This window comes from Oryctolagus cuniculus, chromosome 3, assembly GCF_964237555.1.
Source record: "Oryctolagus cuniculus chromosome 3, mOryCun1.1, whole genome shotgun sequence".
Taxonomy (NCBI): Eukaryota; Metazoa; Chordata; class Mammalia; order Lagomorpha; family Leporidae; genus Oryctolagus; species Oryctolagus cuniculus.
The window spans coordinates 1475913-1489816 of record NC_091434.1 but is presented as its reverse complement, the minus strand read 5'-3'; the positions used below and the strand labels follow the sequence as shown (position 1 = coordinate 1489816).

At 62.8% G+C, this 13904-nt stretch overlaps 1 protein-coding gene across 10 annotated transcripts in view; it reads right to left on the bottom strand.

Annotated features, from left to right (window-relative positions):
* The window catches only part of HDAC4 (histone deacetylase 4), a 268181-nt gene that overhangs the window by 184584 nt on the left and 69693 nt on the right, over positions 1–13904 (bottom strand). For 2 of the 10 annotated variants that reach the window (XM_070071470.1, XM_070071469.1), the window contains exon 1: positions 6959–7327. The exons of 3 other annotated variants lie outside the window; for them this stretch is intronic. In XM_070071470.1, coding sequence (XP_069927571.1) covers positions 6959–7019 — 61 coding nt within the window. In that variant the 5' untranslated portion in view covers positions 7020–7327. Of the gene's footprint in view, positions 1–6958; positions 7334–13904 lie in introns of those variants that run through there. 5 more of the 10 variants (XM_070071468.1, XM_070071467.1, XM_070071471.1 and 2 more) reach the window with 5 other exon arrangements.

The window sequence follows — 13904 nt, the reverse complement described above, 5'->3', positions numbered from 1 at the left end:
CTGGCCTGCACTCCCCACAGCCCTGGCCTGCACACCCCACAGCCCGGCTGGGCTCCCTACAGCCGCACTCCCCATGGCCCGGCCTGCACTCCCCACAGCCCTGGCCTGCACACCCCACAGTCGCACTCCCCATGGCCCGGCTGGGCTCTCCACGGCCCGGCTGGGCTCCCCACAGCCGCACTCCCCACGGCCGCACTCCCCACAGCCACACTCCCCACGGCCCGGCCTGGGCTCCCCACAGGTCAGCCAGGGTTTCCCTTTTCCAACTCTGCAGGAGCCGGGCAGCCCTGAGCATGCCTGTCGCCCACCGTCCCGCTCTGAGCAGCTGCACTGCCTGCTGGGAGGGAAGCACCGGAGAGCAGCAGGCTAGGGAAGCCCGACCGCGGTTCAGGCCGTCACCGCGAGGTGGTTCTCTGCGCTAAGCACAGTCCTGCCCTATATTCTCCCCACTGCTCCCTGACAGTGGGGCGCGCACATGGACACTCCCAGCCAGGACGCGCCCTGCAAGGAGGGTCCCACAGGCACGGGGAAGGAACAGGCCTGCCACCTCACGTCTCCAATCCTTGCGCCCCCCCCACCCCACCCCACCCCACCCCAGGCCAGGATACTACCAGCTGCTGCACTGAGCAGGAAACCAGCTGAGTTCAGAGTGCTCACCTGGACGCAGACCTCAGGGTCTGGCGCAGGCCTGGCCTTTGCTAATCCCCCAGGGCTGAGGGAGCGAGGGCAGGGTCCCTGCCACCAAAGCTGACCAGCTGAAGTCGGTTTTTCATGGCCTCTCTGCCGCTGTTCCTTGTCGACAGCCAGTGGAACGCTCACACCACGTCCTCTCACCCCTGTGCTGTCCTAGAGGGAGACACCCTCCCCTCCATCCCTCGTCCCAGGATGGCCGCTGGCACCCGCTCCCCAGAACAGGAGAGAACCACGCCTCCCTGCTGCCCCCCACCCCGCAGCTGTCCAGCTGTGTCCTCTGAAATCCTCGCCATCATCACCCTCTCAGCTGAGAAAACCCGAGGGTGAGCTGCGGCCCCAGGACAACCTTCCCGGTCTGCGCCAGCCCTGCCTGTGTCTCACCTCCCCAGGCCCCAGCGCACTGGGGGCCCCTCCCTCGCAACTGCGTCCTCTGAGCTCCTCTGCATTCTCGGGGAGACAGGATCTCACTGCACCCCGAAGGCCCCTCCCCCAGGATCCTGCTCAAGTTCAGCCCAAGGTCGCAGGCCTGCCCCTGTCCAGCCCAAAGGTCCCTGTCTGCCAGCTGGCTGCAGAAACAGCACCTTCCCAGGAGCCACGCCTCACCAGGCTGGCAGACGCACCCTGGAGTCAGACCGCGGGGTGCAAATGCAGCCCCCACGGAAGGCAGCAGACCTCAGACCAGTCACCTAACCTGAGTCCTTTCCCACAGGAGGCTGGAAGCAGCAAAATCGCCCATGTGGGCTGGGGCATGAGCCTGGCACAGGGGAGGTCCCTGCTGCCGGTTCACTCACTTGCCGCCTGCCGCAGGATCAGTCACACGGGCTTGTCAACACTGGGCACACGGCAGGCATGAAATGACAACGCCAGGTGGTGGCATGGTGACGTGGTGATACTTGGTCAGTAGTCTGGAAGCGCAGAGCCACAAGCCAGGCGGCCGCCAGGGCAGAGGCCATCACAGGACAGGATGAAAGCACGCGCAGGCTCAGTGCGCAGGCAGACTGCTTAACGCCCTGGGAGCCTGCTCTTCAAAGGACGCGCTGCTTCACAAGGACCGAGGCACGAGGGGCACACTGGGCACAGAACCAGTGTCCCCTGCAAAACTCTCCCCAGGCCGGCGCTGTGGCACAGCGGGTTAGAGCTCTGGCCTGAAACACCGGCATCCCATATGGGCGCAGGTTCAAGTCCCAGCTGCTCCACTTCCCATCCAGCTCTCCGCTGTGGCCTGGGATAGCAGTGGAAGATGGCCCAAGTCCTTGGGCCCCTGCACCTGCCTGGGAGACCCAGAAGAAGCTCCTGGCTCCTGGCTTCAGATCAGCACAGCTCTGGCCATTGCAGCCACCTGTGGAGTGAACCAGCGGATGGAAGACCTCTCTCTCTGTAACTCTTTCAAATAAATAAAATAAATCTTGAAAAAAAAACAAAAGCTGTCTCCTCGTGCTGCACAGGCAGATGGATGCCGGGAATCTGTTCCCTTTTCTACTTAACGGGAATCAGGAACAACTCAGAGCCAGCATTTCCTGTCGAGCACAAGAAGACCCCAAAGTGAACCCCACACACACACACACGTGCATACACACATGCATGTACATGCACATGCACATCATGCATACACACATGTACACATGCATACCCGCACACATATACACATGACATGCCATACACATATGCATGTACACACCCAAGCGTGCGTGCACATATGCACAGATACGCATACATGCACACACATCCATGCACACACATACACAGACACACAGGCACATGCACACATGCATGATCATGCACACACGTGCATACACACATGCATGTACATGCAGACATGCACAAACACATCATTCATACACACATGTACACATGCATACCTGCACGCAGATACACATGACATGCCATACACTATATATGTACACACCCAAGCGTGTGTGCACATATGCACAGATACGCATACATGCACACACACATCCATGCTCACACATACACACTCAGACACACAGGCACATGCACACATACATGATCATGCACACACGTGCATACACACATGCATGTACATGCAGACATGCACATGCACATCATGCATACACACATGTGCACATGCATACCTGCACGCATATACACATAACATGCCATACACATATGCATGTACACACCCAAGCGTGCGTACACATATGCACAGATACGTATACATGCACACACACACATCCATGCTCACACATACACAGACACACAGGCACATGCACACATACATGTTCATGCACACACATACACACACATGTGTAAACCGTCCACCGCCACCTGCCCCCTCGGCCTGGAGTCTGTCAGGAGGTGGCACCCTGGCCGCAGCCTCTGTGCCCAGGTCACCCTTCCAGTGGGGACACAGGCCTGTGCAGCACGAGCACAGACGTGTGCGTTCTCCTGTTTCACAGCCACCGTCTCTGTCACTCATCTAAAGCTCTGACGTGGTGACAGCAGCTGGGCTGGCGGCCAGCACAGGGAGGCTGACTGGCAAGCCTTCAATGTCCTGTAGGTTTTCTGAGCGATGGCAGGGATGCACCTCACGCCTGTGGCCCAGAGAGCTCTGCCAAGCCTGACCCCAGTGGCGCACCGTGGATCTGCAGCTCCTGGCCTGGGCACGAGTGGGGTCAACGGCAACTCCAGCACGCATGCGCACGCACTGGTGGAGACAGCCCGGTTCTGCCCCGTTGTGGCAGCCATTTGGCCAGGCCCAGAGAAGAAGGGCAAGGGGCCTCCCAATTTTCCTGCCCCTATATTTCTGACATAAAAAAGATACAATTTCTACCCAAGCTGTATTCAAGCAAGAATGCTTAACCTAGAAACGTCCAAACGTGAAGGCAGATGGGACAAGCTCTGGGTTTAGCTTCTCAATCACAAGCAAACGATCTGCATGGGTCAGCTGGGTTCACCCACCAAGTCCCCACCGTCCCTGGCGGCAGGCACTCACCTACACACAGGCCCAGCTCCAGGGAGGTGCAAGGCCCTGCAAAGGGCAAAGATGCCGGTCCCCTACGCATGGCCGCAAACCTGAACAACGTCCACACGGGCATGTGGGCAGAGGCAGAGTGAGGCTCCCACAGCAGCCCCTGTGGACAGGCCCCCAAGCCCCCTGCAGTGCCTGCTTCACGCAGAAAACATCAGGTCAAGTACAGTGGGGTGAGCCCTCCCCTCTTCTAGAAACACGTGCTGCCGCGGAGTGCGAGGACCCCAGCTCTGCTCTGGACATCACGTGCCTGGGGCACCCAGTCTCCACATCTTGTCATCTCCCATCGTCTCATGAGCTAGAAGGCTCACAAAGCCACGAGAACCTGGGAGGGGTTTCAGCTGGCAGGAGAGTCCAGACAGTGACAGTGGGGCAGGTCATGTCTGCCGCCCAGGCCCCAGGGGGCGGGGCTGCTCGCTCTCACCTGCCCCAGGGGGCGGGGCTGCTCTCTCTCACCTGCCTCCCAGGGGGCGGGGCTGCTCTCTCTCACCTGCCCCAGGGGGCGGGGCTGCCTCTCTCACCTGCCCCAGGGGGCGGGGCTGCTCTCTCTCACCTGCCCCCCAGGGGGCGGGGCTGCCTCTCTCACCTGCCCCCCAGGGGGCGGGGCTGCCTCTCACACCTGCCCCAGGGGGCGGGGCTGCCTCTCTCACACCTGCCCCCCAGGGGGCGGGGCTGCTCTCTCTCACCTGCCCCAGGGGGCGGGGCTGCTCTCTCTCACCTGCCCCAGGGGGCGGGGCTGCCTCTCACACCTGCCCCAGGGGGCGGGGCTGCTCGCTCTCACCTGCCCCAGGGGGCGGGGCTGCCTCTCTCACCTGCCCCCCAGGGGGCAGGGCTGCCTCTCTCACACCTGCCCCAGGGGGCGGGGCTGCTCTCTCTCACCTGCCCCAGGGGCCAAGCCACCCTAACCCCCTTATGTTCATGATGTGAACCGAAAGTGGAAAAGGCTCCTTACTTAAACCACAGGACACCTGCTCAACCACAGCCCCCAGGCTCCAGGCCCTGGTAACACAGGAGTGGTGGTGTAAGAGCCAACTGACGGGGCCGGTGCTGTGGTGTAGTGGGTAAAGTTGCTCCCTGCTGTGCCAGCATCCCACGTGGGTGCTGGTTCCAATCCTGGCTGTTCCACTTCTGATCCAGCTTCTTGCTATGAGCCTGAGAAAGCTGCAGAAGATAGTCCTGGGCCCCTGCACTCATGTGGGAGACCTGGAGGAAGCTCCTGGCTCCTGCCTTCAGCCTGCCCTGCCCTGGCTGTTGCAGCATTTGGGGAGTGAACCAGCAGATGGAAGCTCTCTCTTTCTCTTTCTCTCTCTCTCTCTGTCTTCCATCTCTCCCTCTCTGTAACTCTGCCTTTCAAATAAATAAATAAATAAATAGCCAAGGCAAGACCCTTCCCCAATGTCCCCAGCAAATCACCAGGCAGCCACAGCCCCACTTCCCACTTACCCCTAGGCCAGGACACCACTGGTGGAGAAAACTTTCCAAAGAGACCACAGGAACCCGTAGGGATGTCCAGGGTATATGGGGATGCGGGGGCGGGGGGGCTGCACCTGTGTCCACCTCCCTGGGGAAGCTCCATGCCCCGGGTCTGGAGAGTCAGGGAGGAGTGGGGGCCCCAGGGGCTGGCCAGGTTGGGCTGTGCCATCCCAGCATCTCCTGGGCCTCAGACACTCCATCGACCCCCGGGGGTAGAGCCCTCAGGACGTCCATGCTCAACTGGGCCTGCACCTTGTCTGGAAAGACAGGAGGAGAGCTTGGGCACAACGCCCCGAGCCCCAGGGTGGGCTCCACGTTCCAACAGCCACCCTGGGATGGATGGGAACTGTGTCCAGGATCCTCCGGGAAGCATGAACTATTTTTAAAAACAGAAGCAGGGGCTATATTTAGAAATGAAACACTGAAGAGCCTGCCTCCTGGTGAGGCCCTACAGCCCAAGCAGGGAGGCGGGAGAGGAGCCTCCAAGGGTGGGAGCCCCAAGACCTCGGGGGCCAGGTGGTCACAACCAGGTCCCCACTGCTGGCCAGGAGCCCGCAGGGCAGGGGTGCTCCGCGAGCAGAAAGGCATGTCCCCCCCACCCCGTCCTTGCGCAGGAAACACGGGCACTGCTGCGGCCCGCCCCGGCAGCTCACTGAGCACCCCAAGTCCACTTCCCAACACGGACGGGGCACTCGCTCGCGTAACTGTCTGACGGCCACACCGGTTCTAGGCGAGCACGGCCGCGACGGCCCCTCCTCAGCTTCCTCTTAGAACGGGTGAAGCGGAGCGAGGCCGGTGAGCGTTCTCCACTTCTTTCCAGACGCTGCGGCCCGAAGCGCCCAGAACCGTCACGCACGCCTGTCCCTACAGCACTGGGATTCCTGACATCTGCACAGCCAGGACCCAGCTGCAGCCCCCTCCCGCACAGCATGGCGTGGCCCCCCAGCCTCTCTGCTCCCTCAGGTGTGTTTTAAAACGACGAAGCTGCGTGAACACATCTCGCCAGGCCCAGCACCCAGGAAACGCTCCCCTGCACAGGAGCCACGGCCCACAGACACGGTGAGCGGGAGAGCCCGGCACAGAGCCCCGCCCTTGGGACGGGAAGGAGCCGGGATCCCCTTCTACCTCCGACACAGGCTCTGGTGACCCGGGACGCGGGATCGCCTGTGTGGCTTCCGGCCACAGCCCTTCCTAGTGAGAAAGCAACACTTCCATAGCTTTAACCAACCAGGGTGAGGGGCCCGGCCACACCCCGAGCTCCGCTCCAGCGTCTCCTTAGCACAGCGAGGAAGCCGCAGCTTTCCCCAGCAGATCCGTGACCGAACGGAAAGAGCAGCGGAGACGCCTCTGGTTCTGGTCCGAGTGAAACACGCAGCCTTCACCCGAGGCCACGGCGGCTTCCAGCCAGGGAGACCACACTTCTGACGGACGGGGTGTGCCTTTCACTCCCCAAGGGCACCCAGCGCCCACCTCTGCGCGGGGCAGGGCTCGGCCCCCAGCACAGCACGGAGGCCTCTGCTGCCCGCGAGCTGCCTCTTTAGGGCCCCGAGTGTGGAGCAGCCAGCCCTCAGTAAGCGCTCACTGGCCCCGGCCACACAGCCAGTCCCTGACCAACCACACCTCCCCCCTTCACTCCTAATCCGGAGCCCTTTGGAGGCATCTCGCAGGCCAAGGGCGGTGGCCAGAGCCCTCGGCCCCAGCATTCTAACCCGGGTCCGCTAACAAGTCACCAGGCCGCAGCGCGCCGGAACCCCGGGACGCGTGTCTGCCCGCAGAGGCACTCCTAGCCCACCGGCACTTTACCTTCAGGCAGGACTTCTGCTCGTGCCCAGAGACCCGTCAGCAGTCGCTCCTCCGAGGGCATTCGATGGTTTCACGGGGCGGCGGCCCAGGCCCTGCCTGCTCCCGGGCGCTGGCTGAGGACGGCTCCCTCGGCCCCGCCCTGACATCTGGTTTCCATTTCACCTCCATGTTGTCACATTACATAACAGACAGATGATACACGGGATCGCCACGAGAGGCTCGGCTGGCGGCTTGCGCAGCACACTGTTTACGTTCCGGCCCAGCCACGCCAGGGCAGGCTCACGCAGCACTGGCAGCAAACGCGCGCCGGGCAAGCGCCCTGCTCCTGCCCTCCTCACACCCCACGCTCACGGCTGAGGCAAGCGCTCGCCTGCGGCCTGACGGAGGTTCGTCTTTGAAGACAGGCAGCAACGCGGCCACAGCAGCCTGAGTCGCGGGAGCCTGGGAGACCCACAGCCAACAGGAGGGGCGATCGGGAGCCTCCCCGGGGAAGCGGCCACCCCCACCCCTCCTGCCCCTCCGGAGCTTGCCTAGGGAGACGGGGTCACCCCAAACATGCCCACCCCCCACCCCGGGCTCTGCTGTGACAGCAGGGCCGGGGCTCCCTCCCACGCCTGGCCTCTCTGGTCAAGATGTCCCCTCCAGGGCTGGGTGCTTGGCACAGCAGTTAAACCACGGCTTGGGACACCGCATCCCGCGTGGGGGCACTGGCTGAGTCAGCTCCACTCTGCACCCCAGCTTCCTGCTAACAGGTACCCCGGGAGGCACCAGGAGACGGCTCAGATGGCTGGGTTCCCGATACCCACGTGGGAGACCCAGATTGAGTGACCGCTGGCTTCAGCCTGGCCCAGCCCTGACTTGGAGACATCTGGGAAATTTCTGTCTTTGTCCCCTCCACAGTGGGGAGAGCATGTGGTTGGCGAACAACTTAGGGGCTTCGGAAGCAGCTAGCACTCAGAAGCAAACCACCGAACCACAGGAAGTCTGACCGGTGAGCGGGCCATCCAGGCCGCCATCCCTGGGGGGACTGTGCAAACAGAGCTGAGCGCCGAAGCCGCTTCTCATTACTACAGACTGGGCAAGGCCCGGCGTGCCAGCGGCCAGCTGTGGGCCATCCCCGCGTCCCTGACTGCCGGGGCCGGGGGCGGGCTCCAGGCTCCAGGCTCAGGCTCCAGGCTCCAGGCTCAGGCTCAGTCTCCAGGTTCAGGCTCAGGCTCAGGCTCCAGGCTCAGGCTCCAGGCTCAGGCTCAGGCTCCAGGCTCAGGCTCAGGCTCAGGCTCCAGGCTCAGGCTCCAGGCTCAGGCTCAGGCTCCAGGCTCAGGCTCAGTCTCCAGGTTCAGGCTCAGGCTCAGGCTCCAGGCTCAGGCTCCAGGCTCAGGCTCAGTCTCCAGGTTCAGGCTCAGGCTCAGGCTCCAGGCTCAGGCTCCAGGCTCAGGCTCAGGCTCCAGGCTCAGGCTCCAGGCTCACGTTCAGGCTCAGGCTCAGGTTCAGGCTCCAGGCTCACGTTCAGGCTCAGGCTCAGGCTCAGGCTCAGGCTCAGGCTCCAGGCTCAGGCTCAGGCTCAGGCTCAGGCTCCAGGCTCAGGCTCAGGCTCAGGCTCAGGCTCCAGGCTCAGGCTCAGGCTCAGGCTCAGGCTCAGGCTCCAGGCTCAGGCTCAGGCTCAGGCTCCAGGCTCCAGGTTCAGGCTCAGGCTCCAGGCTCAGGCTCAGGCTCCAGGCTCCAGGCTCCAGGCTCAGGCTCCAGGCTCCAGGCTCAGGCTCCAGGCTCCAGTCTCAGGCTCCAGGTTCAGGCTCAGGCTCAGGCTCAGGCTCAGGCTCCAGGCTCAGGCTCCAGGTTCAGACTCAGGCTCAGGCTCCAGGCTCAGGCTCCAGGCTCCAGGCTCAGGCTCAGGCTCCAGGCTCCAGGCTCAGGCTCAGGCTCAGGCTCAGGCTCAGGCTCAGGCTCAGGCTCCAGGCTCAGGCTCAGGCTCAGGCTCAGGCTCCAGGCTCAGGCTCCAGGCTCAGGCTCCAGGCTCAGGCTCAGGCTCCAGGCTCAGGCTCAGGCTCAGTCTCCAGGCTCAGGCTCAGGCTCAGGCTCAGGCTCCTGGCTCAGGCTCCAGGCTCCAGGCTCCAGGCTCTAGAATCAGGCTCAGACTCCAGCGGCCCTCTACACTCACTGCAGAGGAGGAGCTGTCTCCCAGCTTAAGTCCACCACACTGACAGGAGATGTGCAGTCTGTCTTCCAGAGAGTGTGTTGTCCAGGGGTGGGCACGGGGCTCAGACGAGGGGCAGGCACATGGGCAGCCAGAGTGGCTGCTCCATGCTCCACGCTCGCCCAGTGGGTGGGACAAGCACACAGAAGTCCCGAGACAGAGACAGGACCAGGAGCCAGGCTCATAGACACTCACAGGTTCGGAGGGCATGCCCAGAGCCCACACGTGTCGGAGCAGACCACACGCTCCACTGAGACAGCCCTGCCCGAATCCCACTCCGGATCCCCACCCAGAGGCACTCTGCAGGCAGCCGAGCTGTCTTTTCTCCCTGTGCTGATCTCGTTACAGCAGGGGCAAAGGAGCAGGGAGAAAGCTGATCAACTCCAACAGGTGCCCACTGCCAGCAGGGAGGGGCAGGCCAGGGTCACTGAGTATACAGGGGCCTCACTAACTGCCCAACACTGCCCTCTACCTCACCCATGCCAGAACCGGCACCTGCTTACTGCCACCCCACTGCAGCCCACCGTGTCCCATACTCTGGCCCCCGGACACCCTGAGTTCAATCTGCTTCAGGCAAATCCCACAGCCAACACGCGCCCTCCTTCCAGCACCGGATGCGAGACGTCCAGCTGACACCTGTGCTGCGCACCCGACAGAGGCAAGTCTCCAATCACCTGCCACTCGTTCCCAACAGAACCCACTGTGTGACTGGGGCCGGCATCGGAGCACAGGGAGCTAAGCTGCCAACCTGGATGCTGGCATCCCATATCAGAGCACCGGTGTGAGTGCCGGCTGCTCTGCTTACGATCCAGCTCTGCGCTATGAGCCTGGCAAAGCAGTGGAAGATGGCCCAAATGCCTGGACCCCTGCCACCCACATGGGAGACCCAGGTGGAGCGCTGAGCTCCTGGCTTCCGTCTGGCCCAGCCCTGGCTGTGGTAGTATTTGGGGAGTGACCCAGCAGATGGAAGATGGATCTCTGTCTCTGTGGCACTCTCTCCTTCAAGTATTCGAATAAATAAATATTACCAAAACAAATGAAAAAGCACCTACTACACCTGCTATGTGTTGGCCCTGTTCTCAAGGAGCCAGCAGTCGGGGGCACCTGGGTCCAGAAAGGACAAGCACCTGAACAGAGCCCCGGCCTCAGAAGCAGGCAGCCGGGCGGCCAGAGCCTGCAGAGCCCCGACTCCAGCGTGAGCACACACTGCACACGTGTGCCTAAGCCAGGACTGGGAAGGTCTCGATTCAGTCCCCGAACATGGCAGACAGGCGGTGACAGCAGACACGAGGTCGGCCCCGCCCCCAGGGGAGGAGGCAGGGGCTGTCCCTCTGCCCAGTCCTCAGGTGGAAGCTGGGCTGGTTCTGCCTAGTTCCAGGTCTGGATTCGTCACCGGAAGTCAGTACAAGCCCAGGCTGTTATTGGCTGAGGATGGGTACCAGATCTGAGCCTGCAAAGGCAGGGGGAAGCCCGCATCAAAGCCCAGGGTGGCTCCCAGAGGGCAGAGTGCACCCCAGTGCCCAACATTCGAAAAGGGCAGCGCAGGGCATGGGGGCCCCAGGGACCGCTCCGCCCACCACCCAGCCCATGGTCAGGGACTGCTCCACCTACCACCCAACCCATGGTCAGGGAGCGCTCCGCCCACCACTCAACCCATGGTCAGGGACCGCTCCGCCCACCACCCAGCCCATGGTCAGGGACCGCTCCGCCTACCACCCAACCCATGGTCAGGGACCACTCCGCCCACCACCCAGCCCATGGTCAGGGACCGCTCCGCCTACCACCCAGCCCATGGTCAGGGACCGCTCCGCCTACCACCCAACCCATGGTCAGGGACCACTCCGCACACCACCCAGCCCATGGTCAGTGGCCTGGCCATCCCTCCCTTTTGCTTCTCCTGCCAACGGCCAGGACTGAGCAGAGCAGTGCCTGGACTCACTGGCCCAGCACAGCCCTCGGAGGAGCAGAGCCCTCTCCCCGCAGCTCCGGTGGAAAGCTCCAAGGACCGTGGCCAGGCAGGGCACAGCACTGCACCCCCCCCCCCACAACAGTTCAGCCTCCAGGGCAGGGGCGGGGTCTCCCGGGGAAAGAGCAAAGAACCCGGGCCCCTGCCCCTCCTTGTTGCAGACCCTGGAAAACAGCGGGGGCGGAGGCCTGTGGCAGGTCCCAAGGACACCAGGGGCACCGGGGGACATCCCAGGTGGCTGCTCCCCGAGGATCTGTGCAGGCGGGGCCGCCACACAAGGCAATGGTGGCAGCCACGGCCACCAACTACACGTGCCTGTGGAGAGCCACTGGGGAGGGAAGGAGTGGCTACCAGGCTGTGTGGAAACACATCCCACAACCATCGCCGCAGCAGATGCCAGGAGTGCTTGTTTACCCACGCACAGAGGAGCCACGCGGGCGTGGGATGGCGCCAGGTGGGAGCTGGCACAGGTGCTGCGGGAGGCTGCCAAGCCCAGCAGTGCAGGTTCCATTCGTCTCGCAGACGAAGCCTGGCTCAGATGCCTCAGGCCCCGGAGCGGGGCAGGGGTGGCCTGGTCCCATCACACCTGCACCCGGGGCCCCTCGCCCACGGGTGCCCATCAGCCCACGTGAAGCACAACTGGCAACGGCAACACACAGGCACGCTGGCTCTGCGCCATGTGCGGCGTCTGCACAAGCAGATCCTCAGCCCGGGGTGCCCACGGCAGGCAGACGCCACACACCTGCCGACCACGATAGTGTGTTCAGATGGCGTGGGCTGCCTTCATCTAAGGACCACTGTGTTTCTTTCAGGACGTCAGGGAAGTCTGAGTGTCACAGCAGCAGGCGGGAACAGCAGCCGTGCAACGATACCAGGTACCGCAGACTCCAAGACCAGGGGCCCCACCACTGCGCGGGTCACACACACAGGACGAGGCCCATACTGCGCGGGTCACACACATGGGACGGGGCCCATACTGTGCGGGTCACACACAGGACTAGGACCATACTGCGCGGGTCACACACAGGACAGGGACCATACTGCACGGGTCACACACAGGACGGGGACCATACTGCACGGGTCACACACAGGACGAGGCCCATACTGTACGTCACATGCATGGGACGGAGACCATACTGTGCGGGTCACACACATGGGACGGGGCCCATACTGCATGTGTCACATGCATGGGACAGGGACCATACTGCGCGGGTCACACGCATGGGACGGGGACCATACTGCGCGGGTCACACACAGGACGAGGACCATACTGCGCGGGTCACACACAGGACTAGGACCATACTGCACGTGTCACACACAGGACGGGGACCATACTGCACGGGTCACACACAGGACGAGGACCATACTGCGCGGGTCACACACAGGATGAGGCCCATACTGCGCGGGTCACACACAGGACGGGGCCCATACTGCATGTGTCACACGCATGGGACAGGGACCATACTGCGCGGGTCACACGCATGGGACGGGGACCATACTGCGCGGGTCACACACAGGACGAGGACCATACTGCGCGGGTCACACACAGGACGAGGACCATATTGCACGTGTCACACACAGGACGAGGACCATACTGCACATGTCACACACACGGGATGAGGACCATACTGCACGTGTCACACACAGGACTAGGCCCATACTGCGCGGGTCACACACAGGATGAGGACCAGGGACCCCACCACTACTGCACATGTCACACATGGGACAAGGACCACACTGCACGTGTCACACATGGGACGAGGACCACACTGCACATGTCACACACACAGGACGAGGACCACACTGCATGTGTCACATACACGGGACAAGGACCATACTGCACGTATCACACACGGGACTAGGCCCATACTGCGCGGGTCACACACAGGATGAGGACCAGGGGCTCCACCACTACTGCACTTGTCACACACACGGGACGAGGACCACACTGCACGTGTCACACACGGGACGAGGCCCACACTGCATGTGTCACACACACGGGACAAGGACCACACTGCACACGTCACACACACGGGACGAGGACCACACTGCACACGTCACACACACGGGACGAGGACCACACTGCACATGTCACACACACGGGACGAGGACCACACTGCACGTGTCACACACGGGACGAGGACCACACTGCATGTGTCACACACATGGGACGAGGACCACAATGCACGTGTCACACACGGGACGAGGACCACAATGCACGTGTCACACACACGGGACGAGGACCACAATGCACGTGTCACGCACGGGACGAGGACCACACTGCACATGTCACACACATGGGACGAGGACCACACTGCACGTGTCACACACGGGACGAGGACCACACTGCACATGTCACACACACGGGACGAGGACCACACTGCACGTGTCACACACGGGACGAGGACCACACTGCACATGTCACACACACAGGACGAGGACCACACTGCACGTGTCACACACGGGATGAGGACCACACTGCACGTGTCACACATGTGGGACAGGGACCAGGGCCCCACCACAGTCAGCCCAGTGCTCCAAATCCCAGGCCGGCTCCGTGTCCTCAGAGCTCCAGGCTCCCTGGGAAACCGACGCCGAGAAGCGGATCTCCAGGTGCGCTCCGCACACTGCGGCTGCTCAGCAGCAGGTGCCCGGAGGGTGAGGTGTGGTGAACCGGCAGCTTCCTCTCCTATGACAGCGCGGGCAGAAGTCCGGGCTGCAGGCCCAGGCCTTGACCTCAGTGACCCTGGGCAGCCCAGGGCAGCTCAGAAAGGAGACTTCGCAGCCAT